The sequence below is a fragment of the Canis aureus genome, chromosome 35 (genome assembly GCF_053574225.1).
Source record: "Canis aureus isolate CA01 chromosome 35, VMU_Caureus_v.1.0, whole genome shotgun sequence".
Classification (NCBI taxonomy): domain Eukaryota; kingdom Metazoa; phylum Chordata; class Mammalia; order Carnivora; family Canidae; genus Canis; species Canis aureus.
The window spans coordinates 5,756,607-5,779,443 of NC_135645.1; the positions used below are offsets into that span (position 1 = coordinate 5,756,607).

The window sequence follows — 22,837 nt, forward strand, 5'->3', positions numbered from 1 at the left end:
TTTAATAAACGTGTATTAGGTCCAAGCCACCACGTTAGAGGCTAGTTATAAACAGGTGAGGGAGGCATGGTTCGATCCACCTAGGAAGAGCCGCGAAGACAGATTTGCAGACATGACTTTGCAATTCAACCCAAGCACGGTCCCACGGTCACTCCCCCGCGATCCTCCGACCTCTCTGCCCGTTTACCGCGAATCTCCTCCTCCCCAGCGGGACCTCGCCCATCCCGGACTGCTTACTATTTAGGTCCCTGCTAACCGCGAGGGCGGTGCAGGGAAGGCGCTGCAAAACTACATCTCCCGGCAGCCTCTGCAGCAGGGCCGCCCGCAGGAAGCGCGCAGGCGTGCGGGCCGGCCCCCGCGCGCAGGCGCACTGCGAACGCCCGCTGAGCTGGGTCTCGCTGCTGGGTGCGCGGCGGCGGAGAGCGAGGCCTGGTGAGCCCCGGCGCTGGCCGGCTGCGGGAGCGTGCGCGCGGGAGCGGTACGGCGGGCGGCGAGCGAGCCAGCGGCTCACGCCAGCGTCGGTTGCCTCGAGCCTGGTGAGTGCGGGGCCCGCGGCTCCGGCCCCTCCCCCTCTCGCCGGCGGCTCCGGCAGCCCGCGGCGGGACCCGGACAGGCCCCGGGGCGAGGGCGAGGGCGAGGGCGAGGGCGGGGGCGGGGGCGAGGGCGGGCGCCGGCCGGGCGCAGCTCGGGTTCCTGGGCCCGGGGGCTCGCGGCGCGTCCGTGCGTCACGTCACGGCCCGGCTGGTGTGACGGCGGCGCGGCCGGCGGAGCGGGGGTGGGGGTGGGGAGCGCTGGTGTGATCGCCATCGGGAACGCCGGTCGGGGCGGGGCGGCGGCGGCGGCGGGGACTGCGGGGCGCCGGGGAGGCAGCGGGCGGAGAGGAGGCGAGCGCCGCGGGTGGAGATCCTGTGAGCGGCGTCGGGAGGGAGCGTGTCGGCGACTCGCGGGTCGCAGCCCGAGGCGCGCGGGGCGTCGGGAGGCCGCGGGGCGGCGGCGGGGGCGGACGGCTGCGGCCCACGGATGTGGGGGCGCCGGGGCCTGAGGCGGCCGCCGGGCGTGTGGTGAGGAGAGGCCTGACAACTTGGCCGGCGGCGAGCGCGTGGCGGGGGGGCGGGGGGCCGCGAGGTGTCCGCTGAGGGGGCCGAGGGTGGCCGGAGTCGGGGGGAGGTCGCCTCGGGGCGACGTTGTAGCTCGAAGGCAAAGCGTTTCAGGTGCCACTTTCCGGGGGGGGGGTGCGGGGGGGCAAATCAGAGCATTTTTTTTTTTAAGGTTTAGATTCACAGCGTGAGCCGTTTTGAAGTCCCATTTTCTAAACCATGCTAATCAATAATAGTTGTAACTTTCTCAATCTTTTTCTTTTTTTACCCCTCCCCCCCCCTTCAAAAAGCCGTTCCTTCTAAATCCCCGGGTCTCAGCGCTAGATGAGTAAGTGATTCCCGTCCCCCTCCCCCTCCCTCCTCTCTCGTCGCTTCAAGGCTCATTCTTGACCATTAACTCGTGCTGGGTGTTATGTCATATTTTTGATATGGATCAGAAGGCCTCCCCCCCCCCCCCCCCCCCCCGTGAGGAGATGGGATTTTGCACCTTGTCAAAGGAAAGGGATCATGAAGTCTATTGTATTTGTACCGAAATCCTGCATTCTTTGGGGGGGGGTTGGCACCATGTCTACCTGATTGTGAGACGGAGGACTTGGGAGAAAGCGATGAACATTTGATCTCTTTTCCAGGTATTGCGCCGAATACCTCTGGTGTAGTAAAGCGTGCAGTCCCCACAGTAACTCTGAAGTAGGTGTTGATTTTTTTTTTTTTTTTCGATTCTACACATGAAACTTTGAAGGCCAGAGAAGTTAAGAACTTAACCTAAAGTCATCCAGCTCTTACTGGATGGAACCTAAGAATTCAAGAGCACTGCCATTTTAAGAATTATTTCTCCAAGAAAAAAAAAATATTTCTCCTCTCCTTCATACTTCTTCGTTGTGTTTTTTGTTAAAATTTTAAAAAAAGATTTTATTTATTTATTTATTTATTTATTTATTTATTTATTTATTTACTTACTTATTTATTTATTTATTTATGAGAGGGAGGGAGGGGCAGAAACACAGGCAGATGAAGAAGCAGGCTCCATGCAGGAAGCCCGATGCGGGACTCGATCCTGGCACCCCAGGATCACGCCCCAGTCCGAAGGCAGGCACCAAACCGCCGAGCCACCCGGGGATCCGCTGTTTTTTGTTAAATTTAATGTTCATTGAGTGAACACTTACTGAGTGTGCGCTCTGAGACCAGGGATGCAGATGTAGACTGAACACGCCTGACTGTGTCATGGAATCGACAGTGAGGAGGGGAAGACTAAAATAAGGAATACAAACACGAGTTGCATGGCATTTTATCAGTCGTTGTAATTGAGCAGAAACTGTAATGTACTCTAGTAAATAGCAAAGGGAATTCAAATGGAATCCAGACCTGAGCCTTGAGAAGTTTACAGTCCAGTAGAGAAACAGAACATACATCCTGTAAAAACCTAGAATAAACTATATGACAAGTAAACCCCTCACCTGAAGTCAGTATACTCGCATTTTGTTACTTTAGGCCCTCTTCACAGACCTGTGGTTTAATGTTATAGGCTTTGATTTTTGTCTAGGATTGGAACACGGAGAGAATTTTTTTTTTTTTGAGAATTTTCATGGCCATCCTAGACTCTAATTTACTGGTCCTTATGAATACTTTAGAGGCAAATTCTTTTTAAGACAAATTGATAGACCTTTAAAAAAAACAAAACAAAACAAAAAAACAAATGAGGGCTTTCATTAGGTCGTTTGTGTTTTGTAAGCCATCCTGTTGCTCTTTACACTTTGGCTGTCCGGAGGTTCAGAGCTGTGTCCAATATTTGTGATTTTCCTTAGCCTCAGCTATGTTATATACTATACCAGATAGCTTGGAATTTCTCTCATTTGTTTCCGGGACTATTTTCTTTGTTTTCTGTTGCTCTCAATTTCGTTTCTACTTTTTTCCCTTATATTTGAGATTAGGGATTCTATCTTTTTAGCGCCATTGTTTTAGCCTATGTTTGCTAAATTAGTGGTTATCTTGGTTTATGATGTTTGTGTTTTTAAGTCTGTCAGATTGTTTTTAGAAGTACATATGAATACTTTGTATAAAATCAATTAAGACTTTGGACCATACAAGTAAAAGTGACTGACCTAGTGATAAAGGCAATTCCCTTTTACCCAAAGTCTTTGTTTTAAGATCACCATACTCTGCAGGTATTGTGAATTCAGCCATAATAATGGAAGAAAATGTTGGAAATGGTAAACAATTCAATTAGCTGATTGGGGCTGATTTCGTTCTGTTCTTGCTGCAGTAAGCAGGAGGTGGCCCCAGGCCAACGGGGGGCCAGATAGGGCCTGCATTAGAAAATTTTGAGGCCCTGAATTGAAAGAGCAGGAATGAAGACTGATAGAACATGCAGTTCTGGCGTGTGTGTGTGTGTGTGTGTGTGTGTGTGAGAGAGTGTGTGTGTGTGTGTGTGTTTAAGATGTTAACAAGCCCACAAAACACAGATTGAAGTGATAAAATGTTTCTGACCTAGTGTAGTAGATTAATTAGGACAGTTCTTGAAAGCAGGCAATAATCCAGAACGTGGATAATGGGGATAATCTTCTTCACATAACAAGAATAATGCTGCCCTTCATATACAAAGATAAGTCTGCTTACTCATCGTGATTGATTTTCCAGCATGAGGAGGGATATGTGCTGAGTTGTCCATGAGTCTCTGTATTCTGACCAGCAAGGCAGCTTGGGGCCAGAGTGGGGGCTTGTAGCTAGGGAACAGAAAGGCAGGAGGGACTAACGTCTATTGATGGATCAGGCACTACATTAAGTGTTTTTACTTAAGTATCCTTGCAAAACCACTTTGAAGAGGTGGTTACATGTACAGAGTGGTTAGGTAACTCGCCCTACTTCACATGATAGGTGATAGAGCTGGAATTCGTACAGGGCTGTTTGTACTATGTTCACATCAACCATTGAAGCTTGATTTTGTCTTGGTTTGCAGTTCAGTCTCCTAAGCAGAACAAACTAGATGTTCTTTTAGCATCATGAAATAACTGTGAAGATCTAATTTACTAAAAGCTGAAGAAAGACTAAGTTCCTTGCTTTATAAGCCATTAAAAAATACAATTTTTAAATTAGAATGCTATATATAAAAAACAGTTGTCTCTGTCCTAGCCTTGCATTTTTAGAGGCTACCTTTTTTTTTTTTTTTTTTTTTTTTTTAGTAGGCTTAACGCCCAGTGTGGAGTCGTATGCAGGGCTTGAACTTGTGACTCTGAGATCAAGACCTGAGCTGAGATCAAGAGTTGGATGCTTAACTGATTGAGCCACCCAAGTGCCCTTACACTCTATTTTTTAAAGCTGTTTACTCTTACATTAATAATTTGCTTCCATTGCTTTTTCCTGATATAGCAATTTCAGGCATTATCTATTGACTTTCCTCCATGAATACACACTGCCTCTCGCATCCTCCCAGTATAACTGACATAGTTCTTTATTAAGTCAGTATTCAGAGTGTAAAGTATTATAACTGTGTTAATATTCAGAGCTGAACCATGTAGTATATTATGATGTCATTTCTTATGTTAACCACTTTGTTTTTTTCCCCAGGATTTAATAATACCTCTCTCCCCGCCTCCCTTCATTTCCTGAGATAGCTGTTCTGGAACTCCCTGTCCTTTTAATGCAATCTGGACTGGTTACTTTCTAGACCTACTTGGTACCTTTATTCTGGAACTTCTATGTCACTCTTTAAATTCTCTTTGCCTCTCTCCTTTGTTGGGTCTCCTGTTTCCCATATTTTCTTAGCCTCCTGAGCAAGGATACCTGGGAAGTAAAAACTTTTTGAGATTGTGCATGATTGAAATAAATCTCTATTCTGTTTTAACATTTTATCAATAATTTGGCTGGGTATAAAATCGTAGGCTTAAAAAGTGTGGAAGTCGTAGCTTGTTTTCTTACATTCCATTGTTGCTGTTGATGTCCAAAACCATTCTGATTCTTCTTTGTGACCCTCCCATCTTTCCCCCTGTCTCTAGAAACTTTTCAGTTATTATTTTTAACCCCCGAAATTTCATGATAATATACCTATCTAGGGTTTGGTGTGTGTTTTATTTTGTTTTGCTTTTAATGGCATTCCATGGATGCTTACAAGCTGGAAACGTACATTCTTTAGTTCTTGGAAAAATTTTCTAAAATTATATTTTGGACCTTAGGTTAAAAGAGTTTTGAATTTAACTATGCTTCTCAGTTCTTGATGCACTATCATCAGACTATACAGGGTTCTTTAAATTTTCCTTTCATTTCTGAGCCCTATTTCCCCATTTTTAGCAGGTATCCATTGCATTGTAATTGATGTATTTCTTGATTATATATGAAACATTGAATCATTGTGAATAGTGGTGTGTATGTATTTAGTTTATTATAGATGTTTATCTGTTTCTTGCTTTTTTTTTTTTTTTAGATTGTTTTGGAGACATTTCTGTTTTGTTGTGTGCACATATAGTTGTGTATAATCCCATAATACACATCTGTCTACCACATTTTTTTTTCTTTCCCAGCTGAGTTGCCTTTATGGCATCACAAATACACTGTGGTAAATATACTCTTACTTGTACCTTATTATGGACTTGTGTGAGAAATTCTCTGGGATATATACCTAGGAGTGGGACTCCTGGGCATAGAATCAGAGAACTAGTTTGTGTGCCTACTAGAACTACAGAAGGATTCTTGTTTGCCCATATCTTTGTCAGTACTTGGTTTTATTCAGCTTTCTAATATTTTGCCAATCTGATGGGTATAAAGTGGTATCTCATTGTTTCAGTTTACACTCTCTGATTACAATGAGTTTGAGCATCTCTTGGATCCATTCAGGTTTTCCCTTTTGAAGATTGTTTTGCCCTTAGTTTTTCTTTTCTTTGGGTTGCTGTCTTTTTGGTTTGCAGAAGTTCCTTGTGGAGGTTAAATTTGAATGTTGATTTTAGGTTTGGAAAATATCTTTTCTAAGCCTGTTGTCTTTCTCTTAATTTTGTCCGTAGTGTCTTTCATTGAATGGGTACTTTATGTTTGATGCCTTGCTTGATAATCTCTTCCTCATCAACTTTTTTGTTCTCTGTTGCAATTTGTATTATTTGGGTATTGGAATTCATAGGTTGTTCTTTTAATTTTCTTTCCTTTTCCCACTCATTTTCCATCACTTAGGCTTTTTTGTTCTGCTTCCTAAGAAATTTCCTCAGTGGTATTCTTCTAACCTTTTGAGTTTTTAATTTCTTTCACATTTTAAGTTTCTTAGAGCTCATTTTATGGTATAGTATCTTTATTTATGTTTTTCAGACACTATAATCCTTCTGAAGATGTTAATGATAGTTTTTTTGTTTCCTAACCACCCCTCCCCCCCCCGCTCTGTTTCTTCTAAGTTCCTTTTTTTTTTTGTTTCTTTTTGCTGTCTTTTCTCTATAGTGGCTTTCCCCAGCTATAACCTTATATGGCTGTCCATTCATATTTAAGAGTGAAGTGCCAAAAACTGAATTGAAAAGTCTATAGGTGTGGCTTGTTAAAGGTGTGACCATTTATGGGAAGAGGGGACACTCATAGGTCTTAGGTCTTTTCTCTTGGGCTGGTCAGTTTCCTTGAGAAAGAGCCTCCAGTCTCTTGTGGGGAGGGTATGTACACTTGGCTGCTATATTTTGAGAACCTATCTTAGAAAAGGAGCTGGGGTTCTCACTGTTCATTGTGTTCATGTAATCCTGTTTTCTGTGTGGCATACATTCCTATCCTCACTTGTATTGGAGACCTCCATTTTGGAGTCTCTGGTTTGGTTTTTTCAGAATAAGCCTCTCTACAACTATAGGGTTGGAGGAGGGATGGTTGCTTGGCTCTGAACAGTGGGGGGGGGGGGGAAGTCTGGCTGTGATGACTGTTTTGTAGACTTTCAGCTAACCTTGTAGTTTTTTCCCCTCAACCTTCAGAGATGCCTGTGAAGCCTCCTGCTTGTGGGCAGTGTGAATCACCTTCTTTGCAGGTTTTAGAGTTATCCACTTTGCTAGTTTAATGTCGTTTGACCATCTGTTTTACAGCTTCTAACAAGGTTTTGACATATCATATGTGATTCTCTTCTTTTTCCTGTGGTTCATTCCTTTAAAAGAAAAAAGGTTATAATTTTAGTGTTGATTTATCTATCAAAATTACCATTTTATTTCTTTATATACTCTTTTAAATTTGAGTATAGTTGACACACTATATTACATTAGTTCATAAACTACTTTCTGGTCTGTTCATTTGAGGGACTACTGTATGCTCAGTGCTATGCTTAGTATTGAAGATAAAAATTAAAATTTCTGAGGGGTCCTGACCAGCTTGGTTGGTGGAATGTTTGACTTTTGATTTTGGGGTTGTGGGTTCAAGCCCCATTTTGGTATAGGGATTACTTAAAAATAAAATCCTAAAAAAATTAAAAGTTCTGAGCTTTGAGTTGTTAATCTGTTTTGGGAAGAAAGGTACATCTTGTATGTGCAGTTTCTTAATTTGAAATGTGAAAACCTTCATAAGTGTACATGTGATAGATACATTACAGAACTTATTAATTTCAGTAATGAATATGAATTGGATTAAGGCAAGTTTCCAGTTTTTCTTTTTTAATATGAAGGAACTCTTTACACCATTTTTGGGAAAGATTTAACAACAACAACAAAAAAATTCAAGGGGCCCCTGGGTGGCTCAGGTGGTGGAGGATGGGACTCTTGATTTTGGCTCAGGTTCTCATCTTTCAGGGTCATATGTTTGAGCCCTGCTTTGGGCTCTGCGCTCAACAGGGAGTTTTTACCTCTCTCTCTTCCAACCCACCCCCCGCCCCCTCGTGCATGCGCCTGTGCTGTTGCACCCGCACAGTGCTCTCTCTCTTGTAAAAGATTTTTATTTGAGAGAGAGAGAGAACATGAATGGAGGGAGAAGGAAAAGCAGACTCACCGCTGAGCAGGGAGCCCAACACAGACAGATTCCAGGTCCTGTGATCATGACTGAACAGAAGGCAGACTCTTAATGGACTGAACCATTCAGGTTCTCTCTCATAAATAAATAAATAAATAAATACATACATACATACATACATACATACATACATACATCTTTAAAGAAAAATTAGAGTTAAAAATAAATTTTAAAAATCCAGCTACATAGAAGGAAGGAGAGGCAGTTTTTCATAAAAATCTAAAGTTTTTAATCAGATCCTTGATGAAATAGAACATTGAGTTGATAAAATTCTAGCTGAAAGTAAAGAAATGTACTGTTTTCAGTATTTTAGATAGGCTGGGAAGCTTTCTGTGTCTATATATGCTTTCAGCTCTACTTTTGAAAGACTTATTATATAAATAGTATATTCTTATTATAGAAAATTTGGAAGATACAGAAGAATAATACTTTGTTCTTAAAATTTTTGTATACCACTTTAAGTTATGAAATATTTCTAAAGGTATAGAGAATAATATAAGTTGAGTTTTTGTTCCCAACATCCAGATTTTTCATATGTTAGTATTGTTTCTCATTTCTCAGTATATTATAATTTCCATAACTTAAGCCCTCATTTTGGAGTTTTTAGGTTTACAAATTTTCACTGTAACAATCACACTGCAGTGAACAGTCTTATACATACTAATTTTATTTCCTTTGGGTATATTCCGGAAGTGGAATTACTGAATCTTGAGGTACGGGTTTCTAAATCTTTAGTAAATATTTTCCTTTAAATGTTTAGCTATTGTGAAGGTCTTTGGGGAACATTACAAGCTGTGACCCTGTAGATACTAGAAGCTGAGGTCAGAATTCAGGGTCAAAGGTTATAGTCAACTTCTCAATGGAAGAAAGTTTGAAGCTGGGACATGAAAGAAAGTAAGGATTTCTATTAGATTTATGGGGTTAGAGCTGTAATATATAACTAGAGATGAGCACAACAAATCACGTTTGCAGTATTGACTTCTCGTAGGAGAGATTTAGGGCAGTATTTTTCAGACTTTGACCCCACTAGAATGTTGTCACTAAAATAAAGGAACTATTTGAATTATTTTATAGGAAAAAAATGAGTAGGATATCTTCATTTTTTAAAAAAATGAAAAGAGAGCACACAAGCAGGGGGAGGGGCAGAGAGAGAGAGAGAGACAGCAGACTCTGCTCAGCAGGGAGCCTGACCAGGGGGCACCATCCATCCAGGACCACAAAATCATGACCTGAGCTGAAATCAAGAGTTGGACACTTAACCGACTGTGCCACCAGGTACCCTGAATAGGTATTTTCTTTTTCTTTTTCCTTTTTTTTTCTTCTTTTTCTTTTTCTTTTTTCTTCTCTTCTCTCCTCTTCTCTTCTCTTCTCTTCTCTTCTCTTCTCTTCTCTTCTCTTCTCTTCTCTTCTCTTCTCTTCTCTTCCTTCTTTTTAGATTTAACTACTTATTCATGAGAGGCAGAGACGTAGGTAGAAGGAGAAGCAGGCTCCATATGGGGAGCCTGATGCAGGACTCCATCCAATACCTTGCGATCCCAACCTGAGCCAAAGGCAGATGCTCAACCACTGAGCCACCCAGGTGTCCCCTGAGTTAGGGTATTTTCAATTTTACTTCTCTAATTTTTATTAAAAACTTTTAAAAGGGCCTATCACTTGGTTAGAAGTTGGTAACATGAATAATTAATATTTATAATGAACTGTCTTTCATATTTAAATTTATTTATGCTTAAATTTATAAATCCATAACTTATTTTGTAGTCATACTTTCTCATGGTTTTGGTTTTTTGATATTAAGTACATACCATACATATTTTCTAATAAAGTTATACTTACTTTATATGGTTAAGTGAACTATATGAATGTTTTATAGTGTTTCACAAAGAATATTTTGAATGTTAAATACTCAGAACTTTTAGTGTGTGTTTGGGATTTACTGACTAAGTGGATTGATTCCACACACTAAATACTTACCATCTTGAATATAATAAAATATAAAAAGATCTACATTCAGTGTGTTGGGTATAGATTGGTATAGAATGAAGAGTATTGAATCAATCAAGACCAAGGGATCTTGTAGAACAAAGAAGTTCAAATCTGATTTAAGATGTGCTAATGATTCATTCTAGGTCCTTAAGCACTGAAGTAATACAGTGAAAAAGGTGTGGAGATAAATCTGAGAGCTATGTGAAGGATGAATTGAAAAGCAGAAAGCTTGATGTTAAGGAAGGGTGGTGGGTTAGAGTTCTTGTATTTATGTGGGTATAGGATTATAAGGACGTGGACTAGACTGGTAGGAGTGAGGATAGACAGGAGCAGATAAAATCAAACACTTTGGAGAGAATAACAAGGAAAATTTGATAATTAAATGGACATGAAGGAGAAAGTGGAAGATTTCATTTTGGAAGAGTGGAATGCTTTTCTGTTGTACCACCGATTTTCCATCTGGTTTCAAATTTTATTGCTTTCCTGGCTTTTTTTCCTTAGAAAACATGGAAAATTAGGCATAATGGCTTTAACTTTAAAGGCTTCTGGTTCCTGAGAGGGTACTTTGAAAAGTTGACAGTAACCTAGGTTTTTTAATTAATTGTCTATGCGATAATATCCTAAAAATATTTTATTGAGATAAGCAGAATTTTTCATGCTATTACTTTGCTATTCCTCTTATAATCCCTCTGTAGATTTTGTTTCACTTCTTTGTTATCAAGGTTCTTTCAGTCCAACTTAAGCCTACATTTCAGCTGTATTTTGCATTATTTTCCAGTAAAGCTTTTGTTCTACTATAGTGTTTTTCAATTGCAGATGCATATCAGAATTTATTTGGGAATCTTTGAAAGAAGAAAAAAAAACAATACCAGAGACCTAGTATATGCTTCAGACTTATTAATCAAATTCTTTGGAAGGATAGTTGAGGTGTCTGTTTTTCAAAAAGCTCTCCCTTGTGGCAGATATTTAACTCACAGAGAGGGGGAACCAACCAATCTCAGTTATCAATATGAATGAATGAATATTTAAGATCTTTAAATATAGACTTTATTTTTTAGAACAATTTTAGATACATAACAGAATTGAATGGAAAGTAGAGTTCCCACTACCTTCCCCACCATTAACATTTGCATCAGATTGGTACATTTGTTATAATGTTATAATGCCATACTGATATATCATTAGCATTCCAGAGTCCATAGTTTTCATTAAGTTTACATTCATTCTTCATGTTATACATATATGTGTTTTGATACATGTGTGGTGACAGGTATGCACCATTACAGTATCCTACAGAGTAGTTTCTAAATGCCCTAAAAATCTTTTCTGCTGTTGTCTTTATCCCTCCCATCCTACAAACCCCTGGCAACAACCACTGATCTTTTAACTGTTTACATGGTTTTGATTCCAATTATGATTCCTATAATTGGAATCATACCCACCTGTTTTTTCAAAAAGTTCTCAATGTAACAGATATAAAATCCTTGTCCCCCACAAAAGGTGGGGAGGGAGGGTATTATATTAACTAATCAATCTCATTTATGGATACTGGAAAAAAATTTTTATGTTTTTTTTTTATTTGAAGTATAGCTGACGCAATATTGCATTAGTTTCAGGTATACAGCTTAGTGATTCTATAACTATACCTGTACAATGCTTATCACAAGTGTAGCTACTATATTGTCACCTTACAACATTGTTAAAATACTGTTGATTGTATTCCTGAGAAGTTGCTGTACCTTTCATCCCTGTGACTTAGTCATTTCATAATTGGAAGGTCGTATCTCCCACTCCCCTTCACCTCTTTTGCCCATTTCTCCACTCCCCTTCCCCTCTGGCTAACCACCAGTTTGTTCTTTATGGGTTGGTTTTGCTTTATGTTTTGTTTGTTTTTTAGATTCCACATATAAGTGAAATCATACTGTCTTTCTGTGAGTTTTTTCACTTAGTATAATATCCTCTAGGTCCATTCATGTTGTTGTAAGTGGCAAGGTCTCCCTCTCTTTTTTGTTGGCAGAGTAATATTCCATTGTATGTATATACACCACGTCTTCTTTATCTATTCATCTATCAATGGACACTTAGGTTCCTTCCATATCTTGGCTATTATAAACAGTGCTGCAATAAAAATAGGGGTGCATGTATTTTTTAGAATGAGTGTTTCCATTTCCTTTGGGTAAATACCCAGTAGTGGAATTACTGGATTATTTGGTGATTCTTTTAATTTTTTGAGGAACCTCTAAACTGTTTTCTACAGTGGCTGCACCAGTTTGCATTTTCACCAACAGCGCATAAGGGTTCCTTTTTCCTCACATCTTCTCAAGACAACACTTGTTTCTTGTCTTCCTGGTACTAGCTATTATGGCAGGTGTTAGGTAATCTATCATTGTGATTTTGATTTAGTGGTGTAGAAATTTTTAAGAAAATATTAACGTGTGTAGAAATTTTAAAGAAAATGTTAATATAAAGTTTAAAAGGATGAAGCACAATGACTGTTTATTCCAAGAATCATTCAATATTAAGAAATCTATTAATATCTCGCCATATTAAAGTAGATAAAGTGGACCATTTTAATAACTGCCAAAAAGTCATTTGATAAAATCCACATATTTCGGGTTTTAAAAACTAGTAAAATAGATATGAATAGCTGGTACTTAGATGTTATTTTTTTTAAAGTATCTCAAAACAGTACTGCAACACAACTGGAGCTCGTAGATTGCTGGTAGGACTGCATGATGGTACAGCCACTTTGAAAAACTGTTTGACGATCTTATATAGTTAAACATATTCTTACCATATGACCCAACAGTGTCATCCTAGGTTTTTGCCCAAGAAGAATGAAAATACTTGTTCATACAAAACCCATATATGGGGCAGCTCGGTGGCTCAGTGGTTTAGCGCCACCTTCAGCCCAGGGCCTAATACTGGAGACCCGGGATGGAGTCCCACGTCGGGCTCCCTGCATGGAGCCTGCTTCTCCCTCTGCCTGTGTCTCTGCCTCTCTCTGTGTGTCTCTCATGAATAAATAAATAAAATCTTAAAAATCCATATGTGAATGTTTATATAGTGGCCTATTCGTCCTCACCAAAAACTGCAAACAACTCCAATGTCTGTCATCTGGTGAACAGAAAAAATGTGGGATACAGTTCAGCATTAGAAGGAATATGAATTACTGATGGATGAAACAACATTGATGAATCTCAGATTAGTTAATACTGACTGAAAGAAGCAGGTTACATACTGGATAGTTCCATTTATTTTACATTCTGGAAAATGCAAAACTGTAGGGACAGAAAATAAATCATTGAGTGCCTGAAGTTTGGGGACAGAGTGGATTTACTAGAAAAGACCTCAAAGAACTTTTCTTGGTTAAAAAAAAATGTTCTCTATTTGTAATGGTGTTTACTTAAATGCTAAGTTTACTGTGTGTGTAAATTATAAATAATACCTCAGTAAACCTGGCTTAAAAAAAATACCCCAGTATCATGTTTAGTAACAAAACACTAGACCTGGATCAAGACCAGAAATGAGATAAAAATGCCTGCTATAACCTTAGTTGCTTAACATTGCAACTTTGTCCTGGAAGTACTAGTCCAATATTTTAAAACAAGAAGTGAAATTTAATACAAGCATTAGAATGGAGGAGGCAAAAGTTAGAATTTTTTAGAGATGTTAAATATCTGGAGTGTCAGCTGAAAGACTTAATTCTTTGGCTGGCTTAAAAAATTAATATATGTATAGTAATGAGTAATTTTTTCACATATAGACAGTAGCCAGTTAGAATATGATGGAAGAAAATTTCACATCTGTGATTGCAACAAAAAAGATAAATGGAAATATATATTTAATTCTTGACCAGGAAGACAGTATTGTAAAAATGTTGAGTTTCCTTAATCTATGATTAGAATGTTATCTGAATATCCAATGACTATTTTTTTCTTAAGACAAAAAAGATTGGTTTAAGTGTTCTTAAATTTTTTGGCCTGGGAACTTCTTTACACTCTTAACTTATTGAGGACCCCAAGGAACTTTTTATGTTGTTGTTTTATATCTGTTATTTACTGTATTAGAAATTAAAAAACTAACACTCAGAAATAAATAGCACACATTCTCTTAGGCATCATAGTAATGATGTCATCACATCATGAAACTTCTGAAAAACTTTGAAAGTGAAAAAGCACATGTAACATCTTAGTGTTACGAAAATAGTTTTCATGAAAAACATTTTTTTCACATAGAATATTGTAAGTATGGAAAAGTTTGAATCAATCTTGTGTTAACAGTAATAGTGGTGGGGAACTGATGCATGCATATTCACTGGTGTACTTTGGTGCAGTATTTTAGAGGGTGTTTTGACTATCAAAATTTTAAGTGCACATACTTTAGACCTTTAGGTTCCACTGTTTATTCATGATTGGATATAATTGCAGAATATGTGCAAATACGTGAAGGAGAATATTGGTTACAGCATTGTTTGTGATAGAAAATTGGAGACAAGCTTAATTGTCAGTGATGTTTAGAGTCTGGTCTTTATGGTATAAAAATTACTATATTAAAAATAACTTAACTCTATAGGCATTATATGGAAGATTGTCCAGAATTGAAGCAAACATGCAGAATTGTGTGTATAATTTCCCATCAGTATACTATAAAAACCAAAAGGGTATATGTATACTTGTATAAACAATTTTTGAAAGGATATGCAGAGAACTTGATGGTGGTTACCTTTAGGAGAAGGTACATTTTCATTGATCTGTTTATACCCATCCATATTGTTTGGGTTTTTTAATTTTATTTTATTTGTTATTTTTTTTATTTTTTTATTTTTTATTTTTTTTGTTTTTGTTTTTTGTTTTTTGTTTTTTTAATGTGAGCCTTTTTATTATTTAAAAGGGAAGACTATTTCAAAGGCACAAGTGTACTATATGGATGATAGAAATTACTAGTTTGAGAGATGGAGTCATTTGAGTTCTCAGATACCACAATTTAACAAAAAAGAAAGAAAACAGGCACTGGCATTTCTCATGTCTATCTTTTGAAGAGCAGTTGCTCTAATCAGATAGGATTTAACTGCTATTCTTCATCAGTTGTATTTTCTAATGTTTGTCCTTTAATTTGTACTCTTGTGGGTATTTCTCTCTTAACTGCTGAAATTCTATTCTTCACAACATAGCTGAAACACCATCTTCTCTATAAAGTTATACCTCATCACTTTAGTCAGAAGAGATCTTTTTTTGAACCTTTAGAGCTATTTATAGCCATTTCTTCATTACACAAATATCAGGTGTGAGCTATATATGGGTTAGACAGAGGGAGTATGCTTTCATCTTACTTCTCTTCACCTTATAAGGTAATATGCCCATTGTGCAATTGAGGAAACCAAGACTCCCAGAACTTTCGTATTTCTATATCATGGTGCTAGGAAGTAAATTTGAAAACAGAGCTTTAAGGCCAGCCTCTTCTCCGGACTTGCTGCTTATGTTACTTTAATAAAAAGAAGCAAGTGGATAACAGTTTTGTATGAACATTTTTTCCTTTTAGATTCTTTTTCATATTTAAATTTTTTTGCTTTAATTTCAAACTTACAGGCCTTTCAAGAAGTGTACAAAGGTCTCCTTTTTACTCTTCAACCCCATTCCTCAGTCATTCATTTTACCTTTTACTCCATTTTTATCATTTATTTTTTCTCCCTGTAAATGTGTATTCCTAACATTGCCTTTCCTTAATTGTGTGCCCTTCCAGCTCCATGTTGAGTACAGGCTTCCAATTACTGAAGTCTAATTGGTTTTTGGTATTGTTAATCTTTATCCAGGTCTTGTCCTGTATCCTACAGGCTTTCTCCTTTCTTTGACCTAAAGCTTCTGATTCTTGAACTTGGGTCATCATTTTAGCACTGCCTATTATTATGCTATATTGTGATATTTCAGAACCAAAATGCTACTTGCTTCAGGAATGCAGCTTTTTTCTCTAGATCATTTCTCAGCAGTGTTAAATGGTTCCTTTAGAATTATTTGCAGATTCTTATCTGTATTGCCTCTGCCTTTCAGTCTGATAAAGCTCAATCTGACAAAATACCACTGGGTGTATATATTAGTCTGCTTGGGCCACCATAAAAAATACAGATTGGGCGTCTTAAACAACAGAAATTCATTTTATCCCAGTTCTGGAGGCTAGAAATCCGTGATCAAGGTGCCAACAGGGTTGGTTTCTGGTAGGGCTTCTCTTCCTGACATGGGGATGACCATCTTCTCGCTGTAATCTTTTTTTGTGTGTACATAGGGGGTGGGTTGGAGAAAGAGCTCTCTTGTGTCTCTTCCTCTTCTTGTAAGGACACTAGTCCATACTGGATTAGGACCCCACTCTTATGACCTCATTTAACCTTAATTACCTCCTTAAAGGCCCCGTATCCAAATATAGTCATTATGGAAGTTAGGGCTTCAGTATATAGTTGGTAGAGGGGGAGCACAGTTCAGTCAATAACAGTAGAACATCAGGTTTAAAATCAGGAACCTAGGTTCCTATCCTTGCTGTATGTTGTATTAAGTGTCACTTAACCTCTTTTAGCATCCTGAATCCTTAACTGTAAAGAATGAGAATAGTAATTTCTTGCCTTGAATGTTTGTTAAGACATTTAGGTAATGTAGATGTTACAGCATGGCACATTATAAATCAAATGATTCTCATTTGCTTGCGGTAAAATCATCTTAAAAATCACTGTTTTGTGAATTCCAGCCTGACAGCACAAAGAGTGCTATAGACCCATTCCCTAGTAAAATTGGGGAAAACTTGAAAAACAACTGTTTAAAGTGTCTGGAAATGCTTCTAGGTCATATTAAATGAAGAGCTTCCAATTGGAGGGAAGGTGTTTTTGGGAGGAGCAGGACATCAGTTTTCTCATCTTACCCCCAGCTGCTTGCTGCTGAGGCTAGGTTCTGGGTTCAGAGAACTGCATTGTGTCCAGTCCCCAGTTGTGGAACAGAGACCCTACCTGAGTGCAGAGCTGCTGGGAACACGGGAATAGATTATTTTTTTCTGTTTTATAAGGTGGTGATTCCATGTCAGAATAGACCAGCTGAGAAAACCTCAGGCTGCTGGAAAACCTCACCCGTAACAAAATACTCTGCTCCTATAGGGTGTATCTTTCAGAGAAGTGTGCTGTCTGTACTCCGGTTTAAGGGAGAAGATTTAAGATTTAAGGTCAGAGATTTGGTTGGATGGTTAGGGGGAGAAGCAGGTTATAATCTCTTCTTCAGGAAATTGACTTACAAGAGAATCCTGATAAGAATAATAGCTGATTTCTCAGGAGAAACAGTGGAGGCCAGAGGCAGTGTAATAATATAGTCTAAGTACTCAAAGACAAATACAGTCATCCAAAAATCCTATATATCCAGCAAAGCTATTTTTAAAAATGATAATGAAATGGGATGCCTGGATGGCCCAGTTGGTTAAGCATTTGCCTTTGGCTCAGGTCATGATCTCCGGGTTCTGGGATCAAGCCCTGCCTTGGGCTTCCTGCTCTTCAGGGAGTCTGCTTCTCTCTCTCTCTGTCTGCCTTGTGCCCTCCCTCCCTTCCTCTGCCCCTCATCCACTGCTCATACTCTCTCTCTCAAATCAATAAAATCTTTAAAAAAAAAAAGTTAATGAAATGAAGATTTTCCCAGATAAAGAGGAACTGAGAGAGTTTATTACTAGCAGACCCACCTTGCAAGAATGCCAAAGGAAGTTCTTTAGGCTAAAAGCAAGTGATCCCACTTGAATCTATATGAACAGAGAGTACCAGTAAAGATAATTATGTAATTTTAAAAGAATATAACCACATATTTCTTTTTCCTTTTTAGTCAAAACTGATTTAAAAAGCAGTTTGTGGGGTGTGTGGGTGGTGCGGTTGGTTAGGCGTCTGATTCTCGGTTATGCTTAGGTCACAGTCACAGGGTCATGAGATGGAGCCCTGTATTGGACTTGAGCTCAGTGCGGAGTCCACTTCACATTCTCTCTCTTCCTCTGCTCTTCCCACTTGTGCTCACATGCTCTCTCTAAAATCAGTCAATCTATTTTTTTTTAAAGGCAGTTGTGTAAAATAATATGTATACAATGTGTTCTTGGGCCTGTATAGAAATTCATATTTGTAATATATCTGTCAGCACATAGGAGGTGATGGAGGCAAAGCTATAGTGACTATAGGTGGTAAAGTCATAATTACAATATGGTGCGTTGGTGGATTTGTAATATTAAATAGAATATGTATCACAATCAATATCATCAAATGGAGGAAAAGGCAATAAAGCGTAACATTTCTATATCTTCCTGGAAGTTGTTAAGCTAGTAGAAGTCTGAAGCTGTTCTTAAGTCTGTAGTTAAAATATGTATGGTAAGTCCTTGAGCAGCCACTAGGGGGAAATGCTAAAAAAAAAAAAAAAATACAGAGAAAAGGTCATTAAATTTAAGTGCTTCATTAGAAAATACTCACTTAATGCAAAAAAGTAAATAGCAGTCAAAGAATAATAAATGAATAAAAAAAAAGACATGAGACATAGAAAATGAAAAAAGTACAAATCAAATATATCAATAATAACATTAAACATGAATTGATTAAAGTATATATATAATAAGGCAGAGATTGTCAGGGTATCCCAACTATATGCTCTCTATAAGAGGTTTACTTTAAGTTTAAAGACACAAATACATTGAAAGTATAAGGATGGAAAAAGATCTATTATGCAAACAACAACCAAAAGAAAGGAGTGGCTACATGAATATCAGAAAAAATAGATATTAAAACAAAAAATGTTACTAGAAATATAGAGGGATGAAAGAGTCCATCTACTAGAAAGATAAAAATTATAAATATATATGTATCTAATAACAGCACCAAAATACAAGAAACAAAACCTGACAGAAATGAAGAGAAAAATAGACAATTTAGCAATAATGGTTCGGTGACTGCAATATCCCACTTTTAGTAATGCATATAAAACAACCAGGCATAAGATCAACAAAGAAACCACACTATAAACCAACTAGTGCTAATAGGTATCTGTAGAGCAAACCACCACCCAGCAGCAATAGAATATATATTTTTCTCAAGTGAATGTGAGACATTTTCAAGGATAAGCCATATGCTAGGCCACAAAACAAATCTTAAAAGGATTGAAATAGTACAAAGGTTGTCCTCTGACCACAGTGGAAAGAAATTAGAAATCACTGACAGAAAGTTGGGGAACTCACAAATATATGGAAATTAACATACTTCTGAATAACCAGTAGGTCAAAAAACAAATGAAAAGAGACATCAGAAAATACTTTGAGCTAAATGAAAATGAAGTTACCACCTAAGAAAACTTATGGGATATAGTTAAAGAGTGCTTATAGGGAAACTTTTAGTAATAAATGCTGTTAAAAAGAAGAAAGATCTCAAATCAAGAACTATCTTTCCACCTTAAGTCACTAGAAAAAGAGCAAAGTAAAGTTAAAACAGAAGGAGGGAAATAATGAAGATGAGAGTAGAAATTAATGAACTAGAAAATAGAAAAACAATAGAAAAGAGTAAAGCAATGAAAAACTGGTTCTTTGAAAAGATCAATAAAATTAGCAGACCTTTAGCCAGATTGACATAGAAAAAAAAGAGGACTTAAATTACTAGAATCAGAAATAAAAGAGAGAACATTACTACTGGGATTACAAAATGGAAAGGATGATAAAGGAATACTATGAACTGTATGCCAGTAAGTTAAATAGCTTAGATAAAATGGACATTTAAAAAGATTTATTTTAGCGCACGCATGCGATGGAAGGAGGGGCAGTGGGAGAAGGGGAGAGAGAATCTCTAGCAGACTCCCCAGTAAGTGTGGAGCCTGATAACAGGATTCAATCTCATGAGATTCTAAGATCACGAGATCTTGATCTGAGCCAAAATCAAGTGTCAGATGCCCAACCAACTGAGCCACCAGGTATCCCTAAATTGGACAGATTTTTAGAAAGATACTGAAATTAACTTACATAGACAAATTGAATAGACTTATAGCAAGTGAATAGATTGAATTAATCGTAAAGCTACCCACAAAGAAAAGCCCAGGCCTGTATGGCTTCACTGCTGAATTCTGTCAAACACTTAAAGAAAAATTAATGCTAACTCTTCCTAGAAATTGAGAGGGGGAACACTTTGCAATTTATTTTATGAAGCTAGTATTAGTATTATCCTGATAGCAAAGACATCACAAGAAAACTACAGACCATTATGTCTTATGAAGATGGAGACAAAAATCCTCAAATTGTTAGCAAAGCTAATTCACCAGCATATAAAAAGAATTTTGCACCATGACCAAGTGGCATTTATCCCAGAAATGCAAGATTAGTGTAAAATTCACAAACCAATTAATATATCAGGAAATAAAAAGCAAAAGCCACATTTGTTCTCACAATAAATACAGAAAAATTTTTTGATAAAATCCATCACACTTTAAATGATAAAAACACTAAAAAAACAAGGAATAGAAGGGAACTTCCTTAACATGAATAAAGGCACCTATGAAAAAATTGAAAGATAACATCATACCTAATGGGGAAAACTGAACACTTTTATAGACTAACAATTCAAAAATGAAATGAAAAATTTCAAAAGAATCAAAAAATTAAAATAGGAATAAATTTAACAAAAGAAATATAAAACATTGGAAACTACAAAATTTGTCTTTCAGCAAGGGTGTCAAGACCATTCAGTGGAAAAAGAATAGTCTTTTCAACAAACGGTGCCTGGAACAAATGGGTAGCCATATGTGAAATAATATAGTTGGACCCTTACCTTATACCACAAATAATAATTAACTCAAAGAGGATGACCTAAATGTAAGAGCTAAAACTTTAATTTAGGATAAAGGAAGGAAATTTAGGATTAAGAATACAAACTTTTGTGCTTCAAAAAACACCATTAAGAAAGTGAAAAGAAGGGACACCTGGGTGGCTCAGCGGTTAAGTGCCTGCCTTTGGCCCAGGGTGTGATCTTGGAGTCCTGGGATCAAGTCCCACATTAGGCTCCCTGTATGGAGCCTGCCTCTCTGTGTCTCTCTCTGTGTCTGTGTCTTTGCCTCTCTGTGTGTGTGTCTCCCAAGAATAAATAAATAAAAATCTTAAAGTGGAAAAAAAAAAAAACCTATAGAGTGAAGGAAAATATTTAAAAACCGTATATCTGATAAGGGACTTTTTTTTTTTTTTTTTAAGCATGTGAGAGCGGTAAAGAATTTAAAAATGGGCAAAGAATCATTCAGATGTTTTTTTTTTTTTTTAATGGAGGATATACATTTGGAAAAGAAGTATGTGAAAGAACAGCAGACACCAAAAATTGTGATAGTGGAGAAATTGTCAACCCTCATACACTGCTGGTGGGAATGTAAAATAGTGTAGCACTTTGGAAAAATAATTTGGCATTTCCTCAATTAAAGAGTGTTACCCTGTGACCTAGCAATTTGATTTCTAGGTATATTCCAAAGAAAAATGAAAACACATGTCTGAATAAAAACTTGCCTACAGATGTTTATGGAAACATTACTCAAAATAACCAAAAAGTAGAAAGAACTCAAATCTCTATCACTTGATGAGTTGATATATAATGGGGTATATCCATATGATGGGATATTACTCAGCCATAAAAAGGAATAAAGTACTGATATATGTTGCAACATAGATGAACTTTGAAAATATGCTAAGTATGAAGACATTTTTTGATACTGAAGAGTTCACAAAGTTTGTTTCTTGCACACCCTCTTTGAAAGAATTACTGGAGGATATACTTTAGCCATCTAGGATGAGTATAATAAACCTGTACACACAGTACATATATATATATATATTACCTTCCTCTCACAGCAAAAGTCAAAAAGGAAAACAAAAATAAAATGCCACAATCCTACCAGGAGGATGGGTCCTGAACAGCCGTATACTTTGGGGAGAAGGGGAAAGGAACTTTACAGATGCTACTTAGATGTTGGTGAAGTTAAAGGGTATATTAAAATTAGTGTTAATCATGTTAGCGTCTGTAGGAGTAGGCTTTCCAAACTACTGGGGAGAGGGAGAGAATCCCTGTAAACAGACAGGAAGAGGTGGGGTGAAAGCAATAGAAAAGCACAGGAAAAAAAGATAACAGTATAAGTAGGAAAAGATGCAAAAGTTGAACTTTTATTACAAGAAGTTATTCAACTTTATATCCTTTATCATGATGTGAATCTTCAATCTGTATATTAAACCTTTTTCCTTTGGAAAAAAAAAAAAAGAAAATATGCTAAGTAAAGAAGCCAATCATCACACATATGATTCTCTTCATATGAATTGTTTTGATTAGAAGTGATAGCCAAACAGAATCTTTTTGAGGTGATGAAAATATTAAAAAATTGACTGGTGGTGATTTGTGTGTAGCTGTGAAAATACATAAAGCTGTTGACTTGTACACTTTAGTAAAGGTGTTTTAAAAAGTAGCTATTTCTGGTGTCTCTATGTAGTAAGGCTAGGCTATTAGCGTAACAGAGCTCTTTACCATAAGCGAAGCTCATTTGTTCTCTTCCTCTCTCTCATTTTTGTAGAAATCATGACTACTCCAGGAAAAGAGAACTTTCGCCTGAAAAGTTACAAAAATAAGTCCCTGAATCCTGATGAGATGCGCAGAAGAAGGGAGGAAGAGGGACTGCAGTTACGCAAGCAGAAAAGAGAAGAGCAGGTAAATCCTTTACTCTTATTTATTTTAAAGAACTTCTGTTTTAAGTCTGAAACCACTCTATTTTAGTTTTAACAATGCTACATATTTATGTGTGTAAATACATAGCCCTTCCTTCATA

General features: G+C 37.6%; 1 protein-coding gene across 5 annotated transcripts in view; it reads left to right on the forward strand.

Moving 5' to 3' along the window:
• The first annotated feature begins 378 nt into the window (after positions 1-378).
• KPNA1 (karyopherin subunit alpha 1) overlaps positions 379-22,837 on the forward strand; it is a 70,630-nt gene continuing 48,171 nt past the window's right edge. The window contains exons 1-3 of one of the 5 annotated variants that reach the window (XM_077884427.1): positions 393-536; positions 1,727-1,784; positions 22,586-22,719. In XM_077884427.1, coding sequence (XP_077740553.1) covers positions 22,591-22,719 — 129 coding nt within the window. In that variant the 5' untranslated portion in view covers positions 393-536; positions 1,727-1,784; positions 22,586-22,590. Of the gene's footprint in view, positions 537-854; positions 909-1,402; positions 1,426-1,726; positions 1,785-22,585; positions 22,720-22,837 lie in introns of those variants that run through there. The other 4 variants (XM_077884428.1, XM_077884426.1, XM_077884425.1 and 1 more) reach the window with 4 other exon arrangements.